At 39.8% G+C, this 23,640-nt stretch overlaps 1 protein-coding gene across 8 annotated transcripts in view; it reads right to left on the bottom strand.

Moving 5' to 3' along the window:
* The window catches only part of EPHA3 (EPH receptor A3), a 345,821-nt gene that overhangs the window by 87,977 nt on the left and 234,204 nt on the right, over positions 1-23,640 (bottom strand). For all 8 annotated transcript variants that reach the window (XM_061628065.1, XM_061628063.1, XM_061628064.1 and 5 more), the window contains one exon: positions 4,798-4,922. In XM_061628065.1, coding sequence (XP_061484049.1) covers positions 4,798-4,922 — 125 coding nt within the window. The remainder of the gene's footprint in view (positions 1-4,797; positions 4,923-23,640) is intronic.

Consider the following 23,640-nt stretch of genomic DNA (forward strand, 5'->3'; position numbering starts at 1 on the left):
TGTAGTGCGCTACAGCTGATCTTCTCCTCCTCTGGGGCGATCAGACCCCTGTGCTGCAGCTGATCTTCTCCTCCGGCGCGATCAGCAGGTTAGGTTCCAGACCCCCATCCTACAGCTGATTCGCTTTTTGGCGGTTTTCACTTTTCGGCAGGGGTCTGGAACCTAACCTGCCATATGAGTGGGGCCCTACTGTATCCAGAAAATACCCTCAGGCAAACCCTTCCTTTTCAGACCAAGAAAAAGAAAATATTATGAATTTTGATAAGCATACAGTTTGTTTGCAAAGCATTTTGAGGGTAAAATCACTTGTATATGCCAGGACCTTGACTCCACAGTTAGTGTGGAATTCTACAGCCAGATTGTTGACTGGGATAAACTTGTCCGCACATATGATATCAATATTGGCACAGTTGCACTGGCTACTGAATAGTTTCCAGGCTGGTTTTGACTTCTAATGCCTTATGTAACTCAGGACCTCAATATCTCAAGGACCACCTCTACCCATATGAACCCACCTGGACCCTGCATTCATCATCAGAGGCTCTTCTTCGTATGCCCCCTCCACGAGAGTCTTGGACAGTGGCAACATGATAAAGGACCTTTTTAGTGGTGGCCCTCAGGCTGTGAAATGCTCTCCCCAGGGAGGCATGCCTGCCGCTTTCTTTTTCTATCTTTAGGCACCTAGTAAAAACCTTTCTTATCACTCAGGCCCTTGATGTGGGCTGTTTTAGTTATTCCTTTTTATTTGGGTTTTAAGTTTTTATATTGTATGTTTTTAAAACTTTTGTAAGAAGCTTAGAGACCAATGGGTATGAGGAGACTACGTAATAATAATAATAATAATAATAATAATAATAATAATAATAATAATAATACAGTTGGGCTACATTTTAAAAAGTGTATTTTGTGATTTAAAGTCCTCACAATATATAAATCAAATCCAATGTGGAGAATTCTCATAGGCTAGCTCAATAGAGTCCCGTTTTCTCCCTCCTCTTCACACATATGTACATGGACACATGTACAAATAGTGCAACTGGCCATCTGGGAATAGAAAATCTATGAGTACTTCCCATAGTGGCATCCAGCCACCACTCTGCTCAATGCAAATTACTCAAACTCCAAAATATGTAACTTGCACCAAGGTGGGAAGGAGGACTGAACAGAGATATGAGGGTGCACCAGATATTACATTTCCCCCTAGCAGCATGCATGTAGTACTATGTGCATGCTCATAGACACTTGTGGTGGTGCAACCAGGGCTTGTTGTGCATTGAATTGTGCCCCTTAAATTGCATTCATTCCTATGTAATTTACAAACAAACCCAAACATGTTTATTTAGGCACAAGTCCCACTGAATTTAATGGAATTCCCTTCCTGGCAAGTACGTTTAAGATTGCAACCTAGATAACCGATAACCATTTTAATAGCCCCAAAAGGAATAGGTTTGCCAGTATAAATGTCATCATTTTATGAATATGAATGGCAGCTCAACTGGAATTTTTGAGACTATGTTTGTATAGAGTATTCCCTTCTTTTTAATAAATATGCAAAAGAAGAGATTTTGTAGTTATGGAAAGGTCATATTGCTTATTATTAAAATAAGGCTGTATTCTCTATACACTAACCTGGAACTAAGCTCCCAGGGATTATTTCTGAGTAGAAATATAGGACTACGCTGTTACACTATTCAGTAGGGTGCTTTTAAAAAGTGTAATGAGATGTATAGCAATCTATCTTTATAGCATGGTGATTTCTGTTTTATAGGTCACTTTTATGTTAATAACAATCAGATTCTTACTGTACAAGAGCCTCTACGTTTCTTTTTCACAGCACAGAAATAGAAATTCTGAATGATGTACTTTCTTCATTAATTGATTTTAAAGATGTTTTTAAAGGTTTTTTTTTAAAAAAGATGCTTTTAAAGATCTTTTGTTTTAATATGTTTTTAAAGATGTTCTGTTTTCACATATTTTAGTCTATTTTTAAGGTGTTTTAGAGGATTTTTAGTGTTTTTGTTTGCTGCCGTGGGCTCCTACAGGGAACAAACCACTGTAATCCAATACCAAACATGTCAGTGATTTTTTTCTGCCCACTGTTTGACGAAGGTGGATAGTTAACAAAATCTATACATTAACAGTAAGAAATTCTGCCATAAATCCATCTCATGCAACAAAACTGTTCTACTTAAGACACAGTGGGAAACTTGTAGCCTTCCAAATGCTGTTAGCTCCCATGCACAACTTAAGGTAAAGCAAAACAAAACAACTACATTTTGAATGATGAGGAATTACTCCTAATACACATTTAGAGATTGTTCCGATGGCATTCTATAAAAGCCCAAGGTAAGCCTTCCCAAACTAGCATTCTCCAGATGTTAGAGCACATCCCACACCACTGGCCATGCTGGCTGGGGCTGATAGGAGCTGGAATGCAACACATTTGGAGGGCAACATTTTTAGGGAAAGGCTGCCCTAGATATTGGAGTCCGTAACTGCTGCTGTAAACACGCAAACTCATAAACTTTTGAGGTCCTTCTCCTGGTGGCCCTGATAAATGAAGTGTGATGAGTAGCTACTAGGGAGAGCATCTTTTCTTTAGTAACATGGAAGTTATGGAATTCCCTCCTCCAAGAAGTTTCCCTGAAGCCTACATTGTGGTCTTTCCTGTGCCAGATTTTTTTTTTAAAAAAACTGTAGTTTTTATTTTTTTTTAATCTTATAAAAATATTTTAGTGGTTACAGATATGTACTGAAGTTTTACGTTCTGTGAAATTGTTGGTGCAACTGTGAGTTTACAACACCTTTGCCAGCTTTATGCTGTGTTAGACTTTTTAATTTTATTTGTATATTCATAAGTCCCCTCCTCCTGAAAACTTCTGTTATGGGGCATCCTAAAAATGTAGTAAACTATAATCAATAGAGTTCATTGTGTAAATGAGGGGAAAGCAGGCTAGAGGAAGAATTTTCTTAAGCAAGCATGAGTCAGAATACTTCTGGAGGTATCACTTGCTAGTTGTTTCTCTGGCAACATGGCCAATTCTTTAGTCACATAAAATGGATGCTTAACAGGCTTGGGCAGGGGCATTAAATTGGTCTGACTTCTTCAGAAGTTCCTTCTATTATAAACTCCCAACTTACAGATACAACACCACAGGCTTGGAGGGGATCAAACAATATCATCCAATCCCTCCCCCCCCAATTCTATAACTCTTTCTATCGTGATTAATATTGAAACTTACACAAATTCCATTATTTTGCATTGATATCACAATCAAGGCATGATAATCAATGCTAGTCCTACTCAAAGTAGACCCATTGAAGTTTACAGACATAAATAGCATAGGTTCATTTATTTCAAGCAGGACTTAGTTGAATACAACCCAAGAGCTCTTTTTTAAAAAAACCTCTGCATAAGTGGAACTAAGAATGCTTCTACACTGCACTTTATTCCTTTATTCTGATGATTTCTTACCTTGTAATTTGCACATTATATCTGATCTTTCACATGATGTACAAGCTAGTTCCAGAAATCTTGTGGAATATAGTGCAAGTTTTGTGATAAATAATATCAGAAATAATCTATTTGCAAGCTTGGGAATCCAGAAAATTGGGTGGGGGGTTGCCAGCTGCAGCCACCTATGTGACAGGTATCCTAGCATGCAGTACATTACCAACCTTTAGGTCAGCCTTTCCCAACCAGTGTGCCTCCAGATGTTGTTGGACCACAATTCCCATCTTTCCTAACCATTGGCAATGCTGGCTGAAGCTGATGGGAGTTGTGGTCCAACAACATCTGGAGGCACACTGGTTGGGAAAGGCTGCTTTAGGTACATGAGGTTTTTTTGCCTGACAAAAAATGTACTGGTATTCCAGCATAGGCATGGGTATTTTGGAAACTGACTGCCTTCAAGTCAATTCCAACTTATGAGAACCCTACGAATAGGGTTTTCATGGTAAGCAGTATTCAGAGGGGGTTTACCATTGCCTTCTGCTGAGGCTGAGAGGCAGTGACTGGCCCAAAGTCACCCAGTGTGCTTCATGGCTGTGTGGGGATTTGAACCCTGGTCTCCCAGATTGTAGTCCAGCACCTTAACCACTATGCCACACTGGTAGCAGCAGCATTTTCTACCCACACCCGTGTCTATACAACTAAGAAAAAAGTTTATCAGATGCTAAATGGAGAGGGGTTGCGTGGCGATGGGATGAGATCTTAGACTTCTTACACAGTGGGGAACTACAATGCACATGTATTGAGGGACGAAAGCAAGATGTTGTTCATTGCAGCCATGTGACAGTCATTTGCGCAAAATGCTGGTATATTGGCTGAAAAACCTACTGTTCCTTAATGCAACAAATATGGGAATTTGAAAGGAATTTTAGAAATTGGGACAGAAGCACTAACATTTTAATCCATTAAACTAACGCAAAAAGCCCCATGTCTGCAAGCAGCCTTAAAAAGACAGGTGAGACACTTATACAACCTTCCCAAACTGATGCTGTGCATTCATTTATACAAGAGGCCTACGTAAAAAAACCCCTCAGATCTAATTTTTAAATGCAGCCACTATAAGCACTAATTTTCATATGATACATTAACAGAATGTAAATGTTGTTCTGTGTTTTGCTCATGGCTTTGACAGCTGAACTTATTTTGAAGACTTTGGACATGAATTTGAAAGCACAGTTTTACACAGCTTTCAACTTCTTTTCAGCTTCTTATCTTACACTTTATGTAACCAAACTGAACAGGCTGCCTCCCTTCCCTCCCCTTCCACCTTTGCCATGCCTTCCCACCTTTTCGTAGTACTTGACTTCATAGTCCAAGATGATCCCGTTAGGATGTTCAGGTTCTTGCCAAGAGAGAGAGACACTGTTCCTAGATGTCCGGTCTTTTCTAATTATTGTAATAGGGGATGGAGCTACAGTCCAAAAAGAAAAAGAAAAGAGAGAAAAGAAAGCAAATGGAGTTTATCACTGTTCTAATCCTTGGCAAGGAGGTAGTGTTTCCACGTGAAGGGCTCCTGAGTATAAACCTGGATCTGTATCAACACTCAACAGCTGGATTATAGACTTCTTACCCAAGCCTTGAAGCAGGATGGCCTGAAGGAAAATGAGTTAGATTTTCTATTGCTAGTAAACTGGTGGCAAATGAGCAGATGTTTCTAATCTGCTACTATAATGTAAACAATGAAATACATTTGATATATTAAAAAGTGAAGCAAAAAAGTGTTTAGCCTATTTATTATGCAATGTTGCAATGTTATTAATACCAGATTCTGCAGCTCATTGATAATTTGTTCATATTTCAGGCATACGACAGGACTGGAATACATTATGGACAAGGACTCCCAGGAGGTCCAGTGTTAATAATAATAATCAGTGCACTGTTGAATGTATCCTTTTCTGTGACATTCTCTGTGGTTCCCCTCATCTGAGCCCATTTCAAATTTCTCCCACATCCTAAACAATTTTCTACAGGGCTTAACCAAACATATATCTTTTTCAAAAAACTAAATTATAATTCAATCCTCAAGGCACAGGTAATTTTGCTGACATAAAGAAGAAATACAAGTACTGAATGTAATAAAACATTTTATCATTCAAGTTCAAGCCATCCTTCATATGGCCCCATTAGACAGAGGTCACCAATATGATGCCCATGGGTGCTAGTATGCCCAACTGTACCTTTTATGGTGCCCACAAAAGTTATCAATAAATATCCCTCAAAAAACCACAATACACAAGAGACTGTTAGCACTGGCTCAATCTCTCCAATATTGAAGTCATTACACCTTATCCCCATGGAAGCCATTTTATGTTGTGTTATGCCATGCACCACAGCAGTCATTTTGTGATATGCCCTATGCATAGCAGCCTTTTATAAAAAATTAATTAATAACTTTTTAGACAATGTAGAAAAGCACATAAAATAATACACTAGTATAACAATACAGTTCCAAAACACTGTGACACATATATAATCCAATAGCATAACTATTTAATTCCAATACATTATTACATGTTAATTTAATTATCATAGTCACATTGAACTTATAAATTAGAATTCTTAAATATCTCTCTAAAATAAATATGGATTTACTGAGCCCTACACCTAGTTGTTCTAATAATTAATAAACAAACTCCACTTTTCTATAAAAAGATTTTCACACTGCCTACCTTCTCTTACCCTAACAAAGTATGTTAATTTAACCATGCATGCCAAATCCCATTTTTTTATAAGCCAAAAATCTATAGAATGGTGATTAATATTTTTCCAGTTTTGATATATTACCATTCCAGGATTATCATCTCCATATCCTCTTACTATTGCACAGCCTTTAAGATAGCCAAACAGCATCACCATTGGATCTTTGGGAAGCTCACAACCCAATATATATTTTAATTTCTGGTGCAACCATATTATAAAACTTTAATTTTAGTACAAGCCCCTTATAATTATACAACCACAAGAGTGGCTGTATACTATAGCCAGTGTGGATTTTTCACATTCTGCTAAGTTAAATTGAAAATACCCCATGCCATTCTGATGCTTCCCATAAGCTCATTTCAAAACAAAACCTTACAAAACCTATAGTTCTGAACTCAGAAATGCTTGCTTAACCACCATGTAAATTTTCATGGCGATACACAAAACAGTCAGAGAGAATAGAGAGTTCAAAGTGTAAAATGAGAGAGAAAAACCCCAGAGCCCATTTGAACTTTTTTTCTGACAGCGTTCTCATAATCTATTGAAATTCATTTAAAAAATCAGCCATGTTCACAGAGTACCTGTAATCATAATACTAACCTTGCCCCATACTCTGACCTTCATCTTCTGCAGTTTAAAAGTTAAAAAAATGACTGGCTGATTTTTAATTAATTTAATAAATTTTGGCTGGAACCCTATGATAACATAAGGCATGCTCAGTAAGAACCAATGGTCAGTGTTCTAAAAGCCAGACTCACAGCTGCTGGGCTTGCCTAATCAGGGGGTCACACCCACACCAGACTTTGATTTCACTTAAGACAGTCATGGCTTCCCTCAGAGAATCCTGGGAAGTGTAGTTTGTGAAGGGTGCTGAGAGGAGACTCCTATTCCACTGACAGAGCTCCAGTAGCCAGACTGGTTTAACAGTCAGCCACTCTGATTGAAGGACTGTGAGGGGAACAGGGTGTCTCCTAGCAACTCTCAGCACCCTTCACCAACTGCACTTCCCAGGATTCTTTGAGAAAAGCCATGACTGTCCAAAGTGAAATAAAGGCCTGGTGTGGATGTGGCGAAGGACAGCTTTGGTTTAAATTTTGGTGGGAGGCTACATGTGCCTGCTGTAGAATGAAAAGGTGGGGGAAACACTGAAAAGCAATGATACTGTTCACAATGTTTTCCTTTTGGAAAGAAAAGGAGCTTCCCTTCTGCCCAGTGCTCACCCACCCAATCTCCTCCTCCTCCTCCCCTCCCTGCCCCTCTCCCAGGTCAGTGTTGGACTATGACCTGGGAGACCAGGTTTTGAATCCCCACACAGCCATGAAGCTCACTGGGTGACCTTGGGCCAGTCACTGCCTCTCAGCCTCAAAGGAAGGCAATGGAAAACCATCTCTGAATACCATTTACCATGAAAACCCTATTCATAGGGTCGCCATAAGTCGGGATCGACTTGAAGGCTGTCCATTTCCAAACATGATTGCACACTGTACTCAAAAAGTATGTAAATGATCAAACCCACCCTCCCTTCTCCTCCCTCCTATCCCCACCCTCTTGCCCCTTCCCTCCCCCTTCCTTTGCTCCTCCCTACCCATCCCCATCCCCTTCCAATCCCCTCCGGTATTTCTGATCTCTATGTATGGATGTGAAAGTTGGACAGTGAAAAAGGCGGATAAGAGAAAAATCAACTCATTTGAAATGTGGTGTTGGAGGAGAGCTTTGTGGATACCATGGACCGCGAAAAAGAAAAATAATTGGGTGTTAGAACAAATTAAACCAGAACTATCACTAGAAGCTAAAATGATGAAACTGAGGTTATCATACTTTGGACATATAAGGAGAAGACATGATTCACTAGAAAAGACAATAATGCTGGGAAAAACAGCAGGGAGTAGAAAAAGAGCAAGGCCAAACAAGAGATGGACTGATTCCATAAAGGAAGCCACAGACCTAAACTTGCAAGATCTGAACAGGATGGTTTATAACAGATGCTACTGGAGGTCACTGATTCATAGGGTTGCCATAAGTCGTAAATGACTTGAAGGCACATAACACACACAATTTATATGCGCATATGCAAATATATAGATAATTATAATAAAATAGAAATATATTTTTAAGGCTCCTTCTTATGGATCTTCTATCTTAAAACCAGACTTAGACTGGGCAACGTTTCAAATAGAGGTTCCTCTCTTATGTAAAGTAGGACACATGGCCACCCTAGTTGCAGTCTCTGGTGGCGACTAGATTTATTTATTTATTTATTGGATTTCTTAGTCGCCCATCTGGCTGGCTAACCAGTCAGTCTGGGCGACGTACAAAATAAGCAAAATAGCACATCAAAATGACACATCAATACAATAACATTAAAATCTAAAAGCAATGATGTTAAAATCTAGATAGCACAATGTTGCTGGCCTACAAAGGAGTTACATCCTTAGTCTGGGAAGGAACTGTAAGGCCATCATAGCATCTGTGCTGCATCCTTCTGTGCTCTTTTTATGACTGTGTCTTCTGTCCGTATGCTTATGCCTATGTATGTGCCGCCTGCTTCTTTGTACATCACTCATGTGTCTCCGTATCTTTTTTCTAACTGCCTGATTAGCATTTTTGAATGATACTTAAGAGTGCTTGGCTACTATAGACTGGCTAACTTTTGTGGTTGGCTAAGCTCCTCCGTGGTGCAGAGTGGTAAGCGGCGGTAACGCAGCCGAAGCTCTGCTCATGACCGGAGTTCGATTCCAACGGAAGGAGGTAGTTGAATCTCCGGTAAAAGGGGTCAAGGTCCACTCAGCCTTCCATCCATCCGTGGTCGGTAAAATGAGTACCCGGCATATGCTGGGGGGTAAAGAAAGGCCGGGGAAGGAATTGGCAATCCCACCCCATATATATGGTCTGCCTAGTAAACGTCGCAAGATGTCACCGTAAGAGTCGGAAATGACTCGCACTATAAGTGCGGGGACACCTTTACCTTTTTTAAGCTTAGGAGTCTGCTGACATGAATTCACTGCCTTCTTTGGCTTGCTCTTTTCTTGACCTCAGTGCTCATCATCTGTAAAATAGATAATTTTTTTCTAAAATGTTTCCTACAAGCCTACATGGGTAATTCCTTGATTATATAATATGCAAGGGTACCTTGCCTTGTAATCTGTGTCTTAGCTCACTTTTCAGAATTATCTGCTCTACATGTGTTTTGAGTTCTGTGTGATGGATTCACTGATTCATCTTGGAATTAGTTTCAGCCAAACTGTTTCCCATCTTTAAAATGTGTTTCATTGTTTTTTGACATGCATTCTATATGCTTGGTTCCATAACCTTACAGTGACAATGTGTTATTTCACCTGCATTATGTGAGTTTGCTCACTTTCTTGAGTTATGCTTTGAGTTACAGATATTTTATTAACTCCACTGTGTTTTACTTTTTTTTACTAGGTCCACTGTGTTGTGGCACATACAGATGGTATGTTTTGGTGGAGGGGACTTGTAAGAACATGCAATAAAACAGGGGTGGAGAACCTTGGGCCAGGAGTCCAAATGCATCTCTCCACACTTCTCTATTTGACCTAGACCTTCCCCACACTGCCCTTTTCCCTAAGGGAGAGATCAGCCTTGTAGTCAGCCTTCCTTATTAGGTGGGGCATTTTGAGAGGAAGGCACATAGCGCCAGACATTTCCTCTCCCCCACTCACTGGTGAAGAGAATGTGAGGGCCAAGCCAGGGGAAGGCAGTGACCTTTCCATTCACTCCTCTTCCATGCAGATAATGTGTTAACTTACATAATGGGCTATATAAAGTTCAAGTTAACAGAAAATTTAGTATGAGCACTAGGAATTAAATGACTGGCATAATTTTTTGTTTCATAAGAAAAAAGGGCGTTAAAGATACAGTGAACAAGGAGATACCAAAAGGTGTAAAACAAACCTTTCTAACTAAGAAGTTAAAAACTAATGTGGAGCTTTCCCCCCCAAAAAATTCAGTTCTTGTATCACATATATATATATATATATATATAAACAGATTTAGAAACAGAGTAAGAACACATTACAAGGCAACCACAGTCAAGCAATTAGGAAGAGTGGTGCTGAGAACAATATGCATAACATGGTTATTGAAGTTAATGAGATTGAGTCCTTGTTTTCTTAAAATATCTACTGCGTAACAGACCTCCTTTCGTAATCTTATAAAAATGCTGGATAAACATGCAAGACAGCTTTCTGAATGGTAGGTTCACAGGGAGAAAATAAATACTTTAGGTGCCCCTCCTTCTAATCTTGTTCCTGGCCTTTGGACTTTTGTTCCCATTGGACAATCAAGGGAAAACCTTTTAACTGGTTGCTATTATAAAGGACAAACTTAGTGATTGGAAACTAACTGTGGAAAACAATGGATTGTTTTTAACTGGTTGCTGGGTTAATTTTTCTGCCCAGAAACCTGGAAAGACCTCATGCTGAGCTGCACACATTGGGGAAATCAGAGGTTAAGACTGAATTACAGAGCCTAGGTGGCTGGCCAGCCAGTTAGCTAACTGTAGTGTGCACAAGTGTTTCTGATCCTCCAGGGCTGTTTTTATCCTTTTCCATCAAGTAATCAAGAAGAAGAAGAAATAGTCACTATGATTCTGAGTACAATTAGTGCTTTAAAAAAGTAAAGGGTAATTTGGGGTAGATATTTTTTGAGATCATGTTGTTATCTCTTTATTTAATCCTGTAGGAATAAGCACAAAATCCCGCTCTCCTCATCATAATAACTACAGAATAAACAAATGCTTACTTCTTACTGCAGGCAAACAAACATGCTTCTTTATAGTTGGATGGGTAGAGAACACAACTGAAAGTGGAACAGAAAAGCAGTGCAAAGGATAGTCCAGGGGTAGAGTCTAACTGTAGCCAGTAATACAAAATTCTAATATTTAGCTCTTCAACAGTCATGTTACTATACAGACTGTTTGTTTCAGGATCACTTAAGTAATTAATGCACCCTCAGTCAGATAAAGTTTTGAATTAACAGGCTTTGGGGGGCTGTTCCACATGAGACCTTTGTTGTGTACTCGCCCTGCCTTATTCACTTATTTTTTTCAGAGTCCTATCCTTAAATTGCTCCTGTTCTTAAAACAAGCTGACATTCTTTAAATGGAGGCTGTTATAGTCTGCTATGTCAGAAATAAAAAAGGCCTAGGGGGAGTGAAGCACTGTTTGGGGGGATGCACCTATCTGCCCCTACAGGGCTGGTACTGAGTTATATCAGGTTCACTTGTGTTGTCTTAATAGCAGTTATACATACATTTCATCATTTATTTAAACTCCATATGTCACGTTTATATTTGTTGCAGATTAACAAAATGCAAAAGTCATGCTTGTGTTGTGCATATACTGAAATATCTAGTTACCTCATCCTAAAGGTTACTAATTGTTCTAGTGAAACTGTAGAATCTCTACATGTCAAATGTTCATACGCATGGGACTACCCTGTGCTCTCAGAATGATACTGCACCATTAAACTGGGTATTAGGACAGTATCTAAAATTGGTTACCAAGTGGTACATGAGAACCCTGTTTGGTTTCTTTCTCAATAGTTGCCCCTCCACCATGGCACAACCAAGGTTATTCATATCTGTAGTGTACTTTGGTGGTTCACATCCAGTGTGTCTTCAGATTTGTATATGCTGAAAGAACATATCTGATTCCTATAAAATGGCCTATTCATATGCATTCTAAGAGCGGGGTTCATGCCTCAACAAATCTTTTCATCTTATTGTGACACAGAAAACTTTGGGAGGGATTATTAACAACAGGGGTACTCAGGAATCCCTAGATTTTACTGAAACACAAGCTGGACTCCATAACCATCACACTACCATTGCCCTAGCATAGCAGCATACATCACATATTGTACCCATTTGTGCAATTTTGCTCCCTACATAAGAATATAAGAGCCTGCTGGATCAGACCAATGACCCATCTACTCCAGCATCCTGTTCTCACATTGGCCGACCAGATGCCTATAGGAAGCCTACAAGCAAGACCCAAGCACAATACTCCTGCAGTTTCCAGCAACTGGTATTAAGAAGCATACTGCCTCTGACCATGGTGGCAGAGCATAGCCATCATGGCTAGTAATTACTGACAGCCTTATCTTCCATGAATTTGTATAATTGCCTAGTGATGCCATCAAATGTAAAAGGTATGCAGTAGTGGGAAACTGATTTCTGAATTTGGATCCCCACCATTTAGGGCCAAACAAATGTAGCAGAGGAGTTGGAAAAATTTAGGAAGATGTGTTGAAGCTTCATTGTGGGCCAATTGGACTGCTCTAGCTATTGACCATTGTGTGCTCTCCTGCCCACTCATCTTTTGTGATCTTTGGATGAGGCTCTGCTCTACATACCACATTACAGGGAGGTGGCCTATTGTTGGTCTCCACTGGCAGAAGGGTCTAAGCCAGTGCTTTTTTGGTAAAAAAAAATGAGATGCTGGTACTTATATCTTGATAAAAGTGGCATAGGTGCCAGCAAAAAAAAAAAGTGCCAGTACTCTGTACCAGTGAGTACTGTCATAAAAAAAAGCCCTGGGTCTAGGAGCCCTGATGCTCCAGAACTCCCTTTCAAAAAAAGTCAGTTCAGCCTTCTCCCTTAAGTCCTTTTAAGAAAACCTTTGGGAACAGTTGATAACGGACTGCTATGTTTTACATTTTGTTCTTATGTCTTAAGACGCTGCTGCTGTTTATGTTTTAGTGTATGCAGTTTATTGTATTGTTTTACATCATTACATGGGATGATTTTTATTGGGTAATTATGTGGATTCTGGCTTGGATCCAGACTAACCTGTTTGAATAAGTCCTATTGAAAGCAATGGGGTAACTTAGTAATGATTTCACTTCACATTGATTTCAATAGGAACTCATTTCAACTAACTTTAGTGTATATCCAATCCTCTATTTTTGAAAACATAAACTGGTATGATATTCTCTACAAATAATTAAAATACAATTAAAAAAACAAATACATGTGTTTCGTGAGGTTTTAAAACACAAGAACTTTTAGTTTTCAAATGACTTCTAAGCTGGTGACCTCACTAATTAGATATTCCCTTGTATGGATACTCTAAATGTCCTTTTCACAGACAGCTATGCTCTATTCCACTGGGCTGCCACATTTTCTACAGCTATTGTGTGTAACTTTTGAACAAGCAATACTTCAGTTTATCATACAAATGTACATTTTAATTACAGTATTCTTAAAGCTATAGAGCTGAGGGAAATCTGAAAATTTGACTATTTAACTTTAGTATGCCTACTGTTGTTTGGCTGGAAAAACGCTGCCAAAAACTACTGCTTGTTGTTGAAGCCCTGGTTAATCTGTGGAATGCGGAGATGGCCCGGGCTGTCGACACGATCGCTCCTGCGTGCCCTCTCCTTTGCAGAGCTCATTCAGCTCCTTGGTATACTCCAGAGTTGAGGGCGATGAAGCAAGATAGGAGGCGGCTTGAGCGGAGATGGAGACGAACTCCTGATGAATGCAACTATACGCTGGTTTGTGCTTTCACCAAGGGATATATAGGAGCGGTGAGGGCGGCGAAAAAACAATATTTCGCCGCCACTATTAAGGCATCTCTCTCCCGCCCAGCGGAGCTTTTTAGAGTTGTCCGAGGGCTACTCCATCTAGGCCTTCAGGACACTGTAGATACTTCGGTGGCCCGCTGCAATGAGTTTGCTGAGCACTTCCAGCATAAGATCTTACGCATTCGTCGGGACCTAGACTCTCATTTTATAGCAGTTAACCCTAGTGAGGTGTCTGGTGCACAGTCTTATCATGTTTTGTTGGATGTTTCAGTCGGTTCAGTTCGAGGACGTGGACAAGGTGCTTGGACAGGTACGTGCAACCACTTCGGTACTAGATCCTTGCCCCTCTTGGCTAATAAAAACTGGCAAGGAGGGAACAGTTGGCTGGGCCAGGGAAGTGATAAATGCCTCCTTGCGAGAGGGAGTGGTCCCTGGCTGTCTGAAGGAGGCAGCAGTGAGACCACTCCTGAAAAAGCCTTCCCTGGACCCAGAGGATTTCAGCAGCTACAGACCAGTGGCAAATGTTCCATATCTCGGCAAGACCTTGGAACGAGTGGTTGCTGACCAGCTCCAGGCGCTATTGGATGAAACCGATTATCTAGATCCATTTCAATCGGGTTTCAGGCCCGGTTTCGGCACTGAGACGGCCTTGGTCACCCTGTTTGATGATCTATGTCAGGAGAGAGACAGAGGGAGTGTAACTCTGTTGATTCTCCTTGATCTCTCAGCGGCTTTTGATACCATCGACCATGGTATCCTTCTGGAGAGGCTTGCGGAGTTGGGAGTTGGAGGCACTGCGTGGCAGTGGTTCCACTCCTACTTGGCGGGCCGTCTCCAGAAGATAGTGCTTGGGGAACATTGCTCGACACCGTGGGTTCTCCAATGTGGGGTCCCGCAGGGTTCGGTTTTGTCTCCCATGCTTTTTAACATCTATATGAAGCCGTTGGGTGCGGTCATCAGGAGTTTTGGAGTGTGGTGTCACCAGTACGCTCATGACACGCAGCTCTACTTCTCCTTTTCATCTTCCTCAGGTGAGGCGGTCAATGTGCTGAACCGTTGCCTGGACGCGACAATGGACTGGATGAGAACTAACAAACTGAGACTCAATCCTGATAAGACTGAGATGCTGTTGGTGGATGGTTTTTCCAATCAGTTGGTGGATACATATCCTGTCCTGGATGGGGTTACACTCCCCTTAAAGGAACAGGTTCGTAGTCTGGGAGTCGTTCTAGACTCTTCCCTGTCACTTGAGGTTCATGTAGCCTCTGTGGCACGGAATGCGTTCTACCAACTTCGATTGGTAGCCCAGCTACGTCCCTACCTGAGTAAGGAGGATCTTACATCAGTAGTACATGCTCTGGTAACCTCACGTTTGGATTACTGTAATGCGCTTTACGTAGGGCTACCTCTGAAGACGGTTCGGAAGCTACAGCTGGTGCAAAATGCGGCAGCCAGACTGCTAACAAGAACGAAGCGGTCTGACCATATAACACCTGCTTTGGCCCGCTTGCACTGGCTTCCAATACGCTTCCGGGCCAAATTCAAAGTGTTGGTATTAACCTATAAAGCCTTATACGGCGCGGGACCTCAATATCTGTCAGAACGCCTCTCCCGCTATGAACCGGCTCGTACACTATGGTCTGCTACGAAGGCCCTCCTCCGGGTCCCGACTCATAGGGAGGCCCGGAGGGCAGTGACAAGATCAAGGGCCTTCTCAGTGGTGGCCCCCGAACTATGGAATAGTCTCCCCGAGGAGGTTCGCCTGGCGCCGACACTATCATCCTTTCGGCGCCAGGTTAAAACCTTTCTCTACTCCGAGGCATTTTAATTTTTTGTTAATGATTGTAATGTTTGTAATTTGATTTTACCCTTTGCTGTTTTTAGACTGTGAAAATTGATTTTAGACTGATGTTTTGTATTATATTGTATTTTATTGTATCTATGTTCACCGCCCAGAGAGCTATTGCTAGTCGGGTGGTATAGAAGTTTTAAAAATAAATAAAATAAAATAAATAAAAGCCTTTGGTGACCAGTGTGAAATATCTTGGGGAAAATGTATCAAGGCTCAGTTCATAGATGACTGATAACACAATCAAAATAATTACAATGTTAACTAACACTGATAGATTCCCTGTTGGGAACATTACTGAAGAGGGCAAGTCATAATGAATAGTTGGCATCCACACCTTTATGTGGTGGTCTCTATAAATTACATAAGACTCATCTAAAAGAGAGGGATTTTGGAGGAAACTTGTCTTGCTGCTCTTTCTTTGCAGACAAACAGACAATTATATCCTTTATCTCAGTTCAACACCTTTCAGAAACAATGACTTTTCTCAAAAGGCAAGCACTTCCTTTTAACAAGGAGACCCAAAGACATTTTGCAATTGAACTAAAACCATTTTGGCCACTGTTCACAAGTTTCCTATTTGTTATCTGACAAGTGATATGGCACAGGTGGTACATCTGGCTCAACAATTTCTGTAAACATCCTCTCATTAAGAACTAGTGTTTTCTTCCTCTTCCTGGCTACTTCTTTTCCCAGAATCCATGTCAAACAATGGCTTCTTCTCTATTTGCCTTTTCTGTGAAGCCAAAAGATGGAGTGACTAGAACAAGCATAATTTAGAATATATCTAATTATCACAATTCCCACAATGAAATGAGCTGCTATGTCTTCCACTTGGCATAAAGTTGGATGCCAGCTGAATAATTAACATAAAATGGAATAAATGATGAATATAAAATGGAACTAATATTTTATATTGATGCATGTTTTTACAGAGTGACCTTACACTCTTTATTTTTATGTTAGGAGCTTGTTCAGATGCTACCTTCATGACCAAGAAACATAGCTGAGAATACAGACAGAAACAGTTGGAGATTCCTTCCAAACTCTCTTTTCCTGTTCTTCTTCCACCTTGTCTGATGCTGCTCACTTACGCTGAAATGAAACATCTTGCATTATTGGCTAACAGTATCTGCTTTTTGGATGCTCCTGACAAAAGAGAATGAGGAACAATAACATTTTTGACAAAGTGATGGAAAAGGGAAGCATTTGGAGGGCTTCACTAGCTGTTATTGATGGTATTCACTATATTAGCAGAAGGGAAGAGGAGATGGGCAGGCTTTATTGCAGGAAAAATAATTTCTTTTGCATTCTCAGAAAGAGAATAGTTGTGAACCAGCTGAACTAGCTGGCAGTCGCTGTGCCATGGCCTGAGGATTGTCCCAATGGTCAGACAGAGAGGCTTGAAGGGTCACATTTGACCTCTGGGCCTGAGATTCCGCACTCTTGTTTTAGGGTGTGAACCCCTTTAAACCCACAAAAAGCCAGGGTATTGATCCTTAACATTCAAAGACATTTTTCTGCCTTGAAATAAAGGACCAGATGTCTCCCCAGGACTGGGAGTTGAAACTTCAACACTGGTAATGGGACAGTGTCCTTCACTGCACCTAAAGGAAGGTTTGGTAACAGACTGCAGAACAGACCACAGGGCAGACAAAGCTCTGTCCACCAACACCTCACTGCTGTTTCAATACCTCCCAACACCTGCAACCTAAGGTGGATGCTTCCTTCTGCCTAATGGCAGAGCTGGCCTTAACATATTCTCCCCCTTCCACATGCCCTACTTCCTCTGCTGTTCATTTGCCTTGCAATAACTAATATGCATACATCCCGTCATAGGCTGCCTAAAGAAGGCTTTTTCTGTTGTTTAAAATTTGCAGATTTGTGCATAAGCAAAAAGGTGTATAGCAGAAACACATAGCAGTCATTCTTTAAGGTCAAGATCTGTACACAGTTGGATGTACACATGTGCACAGCTGCAAATATGAGTATTTTTGGGGGGGGAGGAATTAGTTCACTGTGCAGAAGCAGCTGCAGATTCAGCAGCAGCAATTCCTAGGTGGACCTTTTTTTAAGGATTTTGTGTGCGGGTCAAACACCTTCATGCATGCCCACTTTGTGTGCAAACAGAGGGAGTGGGAATAACAAATTAAAAGCCAGTGTCAGAAAGACACATTGGGATTGATCCACCACATAGGAACATGTACTCATATGGCTAGAAAACTGGATATGCAGCTCAAATTCAGGAATACATGGGCATGCTGTGTGGACCAATCTAATCAAATACAAATGAAAAGGAGTAGATTTTCAGCAAGATCCTGCTAACATGTGGACAAGTTCTATGAAGTTTGCAAGCATAAAAGGGGATAAAAGAATGCAAAGTGAAAAAGGCAGCAAAAAACAAAAACACTCCTTACTTTCATTTGAATTACGGAAACAAGCTGCTTCTGTCTAATAACTGTCTCTGTAAGAACAATCAGTGGTGGTAAATTTTCACTGGTGGAATTAAAATCCAAATTAAACTTTGGCTTGTTTCACTCTTTCATGAGCTGTTGTCTTTCTGTCTCACTTTATAGAATACAAAGCGAGTGAAATGAACATGTTTCTCATATGTTTAACATGTGTGTGATAAATCAAGGAGACGCCACGTTCACTTGAAAAGTAACAGACTGAACAATATATTCACTTTAGGAACCACAAATTATGGGTGCTGTGGCTTTCCCAGATGGAGAAATAAAAATCATATATGCTTTCATAATGTTTGATACTATAGAGGTCCGGAATAAATATGTTCAGTTTTTTAATTTTATGCATAAAATGAAAGATGTGCTTTTATGATGATTTATCACTTCAACTGAAGAAGCAACCTCACAGATATAAAAAGAAAAGCTTACAACAGCTACATGCCTACACTATATGTCTACATCTACATTACTTTTGGCAAAATTATAACCTGCCAAAGTCTGGTATAACATTTAAAATTGCAACTAATCATTCATCTCATTCCATATTATATCAAGCTCATTTTATCATCTGCACAATAGTGAGTTCTAACTTTTTTTTAGAAGAGTAGTTACAAAAGTCTTCCTATGTATGGTTGGATGAGGATACTATTGAGTTCTGGTATCATAAAAAATATATTGATGAACTAAGTTCTATGTAAGCTTGCAATCCTGTGCACACTTAGGAGTAAGTCCTGTGTAGGAATGAAGAGATTAATTCACTTTGCATTTTAATGTGGACCTACAAAATTTGCATGTCGCTAAAAATTCATGAACTGAAACACAGCTCTCTTTCCAAATTCGCACTTCTCTGAGTTTTTGATGTGGTTCTCCAACACAGTAATGCATATATTAGTGATGGCAAAGTATAAACATGCATTCTATTAAAAATTATTAGCAAAAATGCATGTACTAGGCCAGTGGTTCCCAACCTTTATGAGCACGGGACCCCCTTTATAAGCTGAATTTTTTTTGTGACCCCCTCCCCCCAGGGAGGCAGGCTGGCTGCCAGGAAGGAAGGGGGAAAGCAGCCTTTCTTTGCAGGCTTGCTTCTTTTTGCTTCACAAAAAGCCCTCTCCTCTCATTCTAAGTAAGGGCGTTGCCAGTAGCAGCAGTGCAAGGAGACAGGAATCAGTGATAGTAATCCCCTCTTCTTCCTGGTAGCTCCACCCTCAGCCTCCTTTGGCATCTGCCATGCATTTTATAGGCAAATGCCTGCCCTTAGTGCGCCTGAAAGACACTCTGGCGCTTCAGCAAAAGGCCTCCCCTCTTGTTTGGAGCAAGGGGGAGGTGTCAGCTGCAGCGGAAAGCAGACAGTGTAGAAGGAGTGAAGACTTTTTTAAAAAATTAATAAATAATTCATTTCTTTACTGTTCACGGACCCCTCTGGATTACTTCACGGCCCCCCTGGGGGTCCTGGCCCCCAGGTTGGGAACCATTGTACTAGGCAAAAGAGCATTAAAATGTATATATCACAAGAAATGTGCATGAAAATGAATTTTCCTTAAGCCTCTTAAAAATTCACAAACATACAATGAAACGGGGTGAACTGAATTTAAAACTGGAAAAATGAGGAAGTGACAGTAAGCAAAATAGTTTTGTTTATTCCTAGCCCTGTGGCATGATACTGTTACTCTTCTTTGATGGCTAAAGGGGAAATAGGAAGGAGAAGTGAAGTTCAATAAAGGAAGGGCTATCTTCTCTAGGAGAGGCATAACATTTTTTACTTTAAATATGGCTACTGATCTTTCTTTCATACACACACTTCTACCAGACTCATTGTGCTGCATGGATTCCTAAAAGAAAAGCTAAATGAATATAACATATTTTATCTATCTGAAAAAAGTATGATTACTATTATTAGCAACTTCTTAACATAAGTTGATTTAAGGATGTTCACTGAAGCAAAATTGTCCATGCTGTCCTCTCTGCTGCACTCATTTGCACCCCTCAAAATCATGTTTACGTTTAATGCTGGCAGGCCTGTGCAGTTTAAAATTTTCTTGAGTAGTCATAATAATTGTTCTGTACTGCTTTTAATGTTTTTAATGTAACACCTGTTTTCAAAATGGAAAGAAGTTGTAAGAAAACTAAGAGAAGCCACTGTCAGTGACTTATTGACCACTAAAACTGCAAGCCACTCCTGAAATTCCCTGAACGTTTTGAGAATTTGTTTACCCTACTGGGTTTTCCCTCCCCTTTTCTTCCCTCACCATGACAATACTAAAAATGTTCTCAAAAGAATGGTAAGCACTGCCTATTATATCCTAAGGCAGACAGATATAAATACATAATATGATGTGTTCCCAGTTGTGAAGTATATATAACCATTGCTAATGCATTTCTTGGTCTAAGAAAATAAATACTGTACAATTTAAGAGGTGAAAACCAGAACACATTTCTGTCTAAGTAAAAAAAACCCACACACATACAGTAAGGTTTTATTCATCCAACATATAGTTTGGCCTTCTTGAACAAAATAAACGCCCTTGCTATAATTGAAGTTCGCCCCTGCCCCCAGCTACTTTCAATAAAACAAAAATTAGGAAAGCATGTGAAGAGAAATGCCAATTACTTGAGGTTCATTAGTCCAAGCTAGACAATCATTTGCTTAGATTAGTTTAGATAGGAATAGTGCCTTGAGGACATTTTGAGGTCACTTGTATTTGTCCACAGATTTCCATCACTGTGGAGATGAGAATGAGCAATCCTTTAACTAGGAAAGCTTTAGGTAGGTTTGCTGCTTCAAGCATTGGATTATACATGGGATTGTTCCCAACAATATTATTCAATCAAAACCAAACTTTAAGCACTGGAAAAATTTATCTATCAGAACTCTGCATTATTAATATTTCACCCAAGCTTTGAGCTACTGACTGGGGAGATACTGTTGACTACCTCCATGTGAGGACTACAACTTTCTCCAAAGCTCTCACCATTGTCATTATTACCTCACTATCATAATCTCCTACAATTTAGCAGCATTTTTGCGCTCATTCATGAGTGTGCAATGGCTACCAGCTTCTTCTTATTGAAGTCCTTAGATTACAATCAATCACCCTTAACAAATTTCACATGTGACAAAATATGTCAATTCTAGCACATCCTGTGGGTTGATCTGGTATCAGCTCAAGCTCCTTGCCAGAAGTATTATAATATTATAGTATTATAATATATTAATATTATAAGTATTATAATATAATAATATAATATTGTAAGTATTATAATATAATATAATAAGTATTATAATAATGTTGAGGAAAGTGTGACTACATTCCTACCATAATATCTACTTACTAATAACATAAATTCCACAAAATAAAGAGTGCAATCAAAATGAAACATCTTCCTGGTATATTTAATGCTCTAATCCATGTAAATTTGCATGTAGCTTGATTTCCAATTAAGTGCAGTGGCTAGAATATTGGTTTTCAATACGGGAATCCAACATTCAAGCTGAATGCTTATTGGCTAGTCTTTGGACATTATCACACAAACCAATCTACCCCTAGGATACATATACCATTTAAGTATTTTGTAGCATCTCCATTTTGCCTAAAAGAGGTATGCAAACCTCCCCCATCTTCATATATATGTAAAGAAGATATGAAGATTCTTCTCAGCTGCAGTTTACTGTGTAAGTAGAAATGCAGGTTGCAATTTCTAAGACAAGCATTTTCTCTCTCTCAGGCATTAACTGTGTCATTGTTGATAAAAAAACTACATAGAAAGCTCAATGCATTGAAATGGGAATTCAAACCACACATGTTTAAACCCAAGAGGGGCATCACACAATGCACCCACTCCCTCCAGGTCACAAGCAGTGGGAGTTTCAGCCTGTATTAATTACCATCCAGTCACAAAATGGAGAGGGCAAGTAATGAGATTAGTATGCATGAAGATTTCATGGCCCACTTTCTTCTGTCAGCACAAGGGAAATGGGGTGGGGAGTGGGGAAATCCACTTGTCACTTTCAGGAATGTTCCTTGCACTTCAGGTCACACACTAGAGAACACAATCAGAATATGGGCATCTGTCCACACACACTCGCAGCAAAATCACCAACGGGTATAATGAATTTGTAGCATTCATTCAGCTACTTACATTATTTGTGTAAACTCCAGCCTTTGGCTTAAACAATTATAAGCCTCACTGTGGTTGATCAAGAGATCTTGAAGATACAAGTTGTATGAATATAAATAAATGATTCTCTTCCCCTGCCGGGCTGCTTCTTAACTCCAGCTTCTCTAACATCCAGAGTCATGACATCTCAAAGCTCAATAATGAAAGATAGTGTGATCACCCTTTTCTGGAGTGTAAGGATTAAGCCTTAAGATTTCTTTGCTTCAGCAGGTACCTAAACCTTATCTAGGGTGGTTCACAGACTGCTGTTGTGAAGCTTATTATACATCCAACTGCTGGATATACAATATATTTTCAGAATAAGGAATTTCTGGTGGTTGAAAGTTCTGTTAAGTGGGAATCTGATAATGCATCTAGTTCATTACACAGAACAATATTGCCATACTTTTGATCTTACACATCTATAATACCAATATGGGACAGCAACTTGGCAGAGTTTTAAAACCAGTCTATGGTTAAAGGGCAAGAAAGCTGTTGAAGGAGAAGCCAAAGAAAATAGCTCTGAATGTGTTATTTAATTCCAACTGGTTCAAGTGAGATCAGTGGGGGTTTCTATCATACAGTGGGTACAATCCAGATAAATTTAAATTTGCTTGAGTAATTAACTATAATTTATTTAAAATTTGGTTGCAATTTAAGTAATAAAGTGCTAATTTGCATATACATGTTCACTGAGGACAGTAACATATACTAATAACTTGTATGTGTGTATAGGCCATAGGCAGAACTTCCATAACCCCTTAAACACCACAATTATTGCAGCTCACAAACAAGCTGCTTATCATCAAGTGTTTGTTTTTAATGTTTTTAGTTGTTGTAAACCGCCCAGAGAGCGGTATACAAATACAATAAATAAATAAATAAGTGATGAGAAATCACACACGTGGACGAGAACTCAGCTCATAAATCAGGAGTGGGAAATCTGTGGCCCTCCAGATGTGGCTGGGCTGTAACTCCAATTAGCCCTAGCCAGAATGGCTTATGGTCAGGGATGAGGGGAGCTGCAGCCCAACCACATCTGGAGGGCCAGAGATTCCCAACTGCTGTCAAAGATAAAATATACAGAATTGAAAGAAGTCCTCATTAAGTCCCAATCTGAAATCATTCTACACAATCTAGATCACAACAGGAACAAGCATAGAGCAGCTGATCATAGAAAGGTAGTTACAATTTTTCTTTTTCCTTCCTTTGGACTCTCAGAAGTTTAGGGCTAATTAAAATCAAATGTACAAGATAAAACACAACAAAATTAACATAACATGCTAAAAATGATTAAAATGATTAAAGACCTGCCACTCTTTCCCTCTAATCTTTTTCATCTCACCCCCTGCCCCTCTAACTCTAATGCCTCACAATCAGGATAGCCTTATTTCTGTTTCTGGGGT

The sequence above is a fragment of the Rhineura floridana genome, chromosome 5 (genome assembly GCF_030035675.1).
Source record: "Rhineura floridana isolate rRhiFlo1 chromosome 5, rRhiFlo1.hap2, whole genome shotgun sequence".
NCBI classification, from domain to species: Eukaryota; Metazoa; Chordata; class Lepidosauria; order Squamata; family Rhineuridae; genus Rhineura; species Rhineura floridana.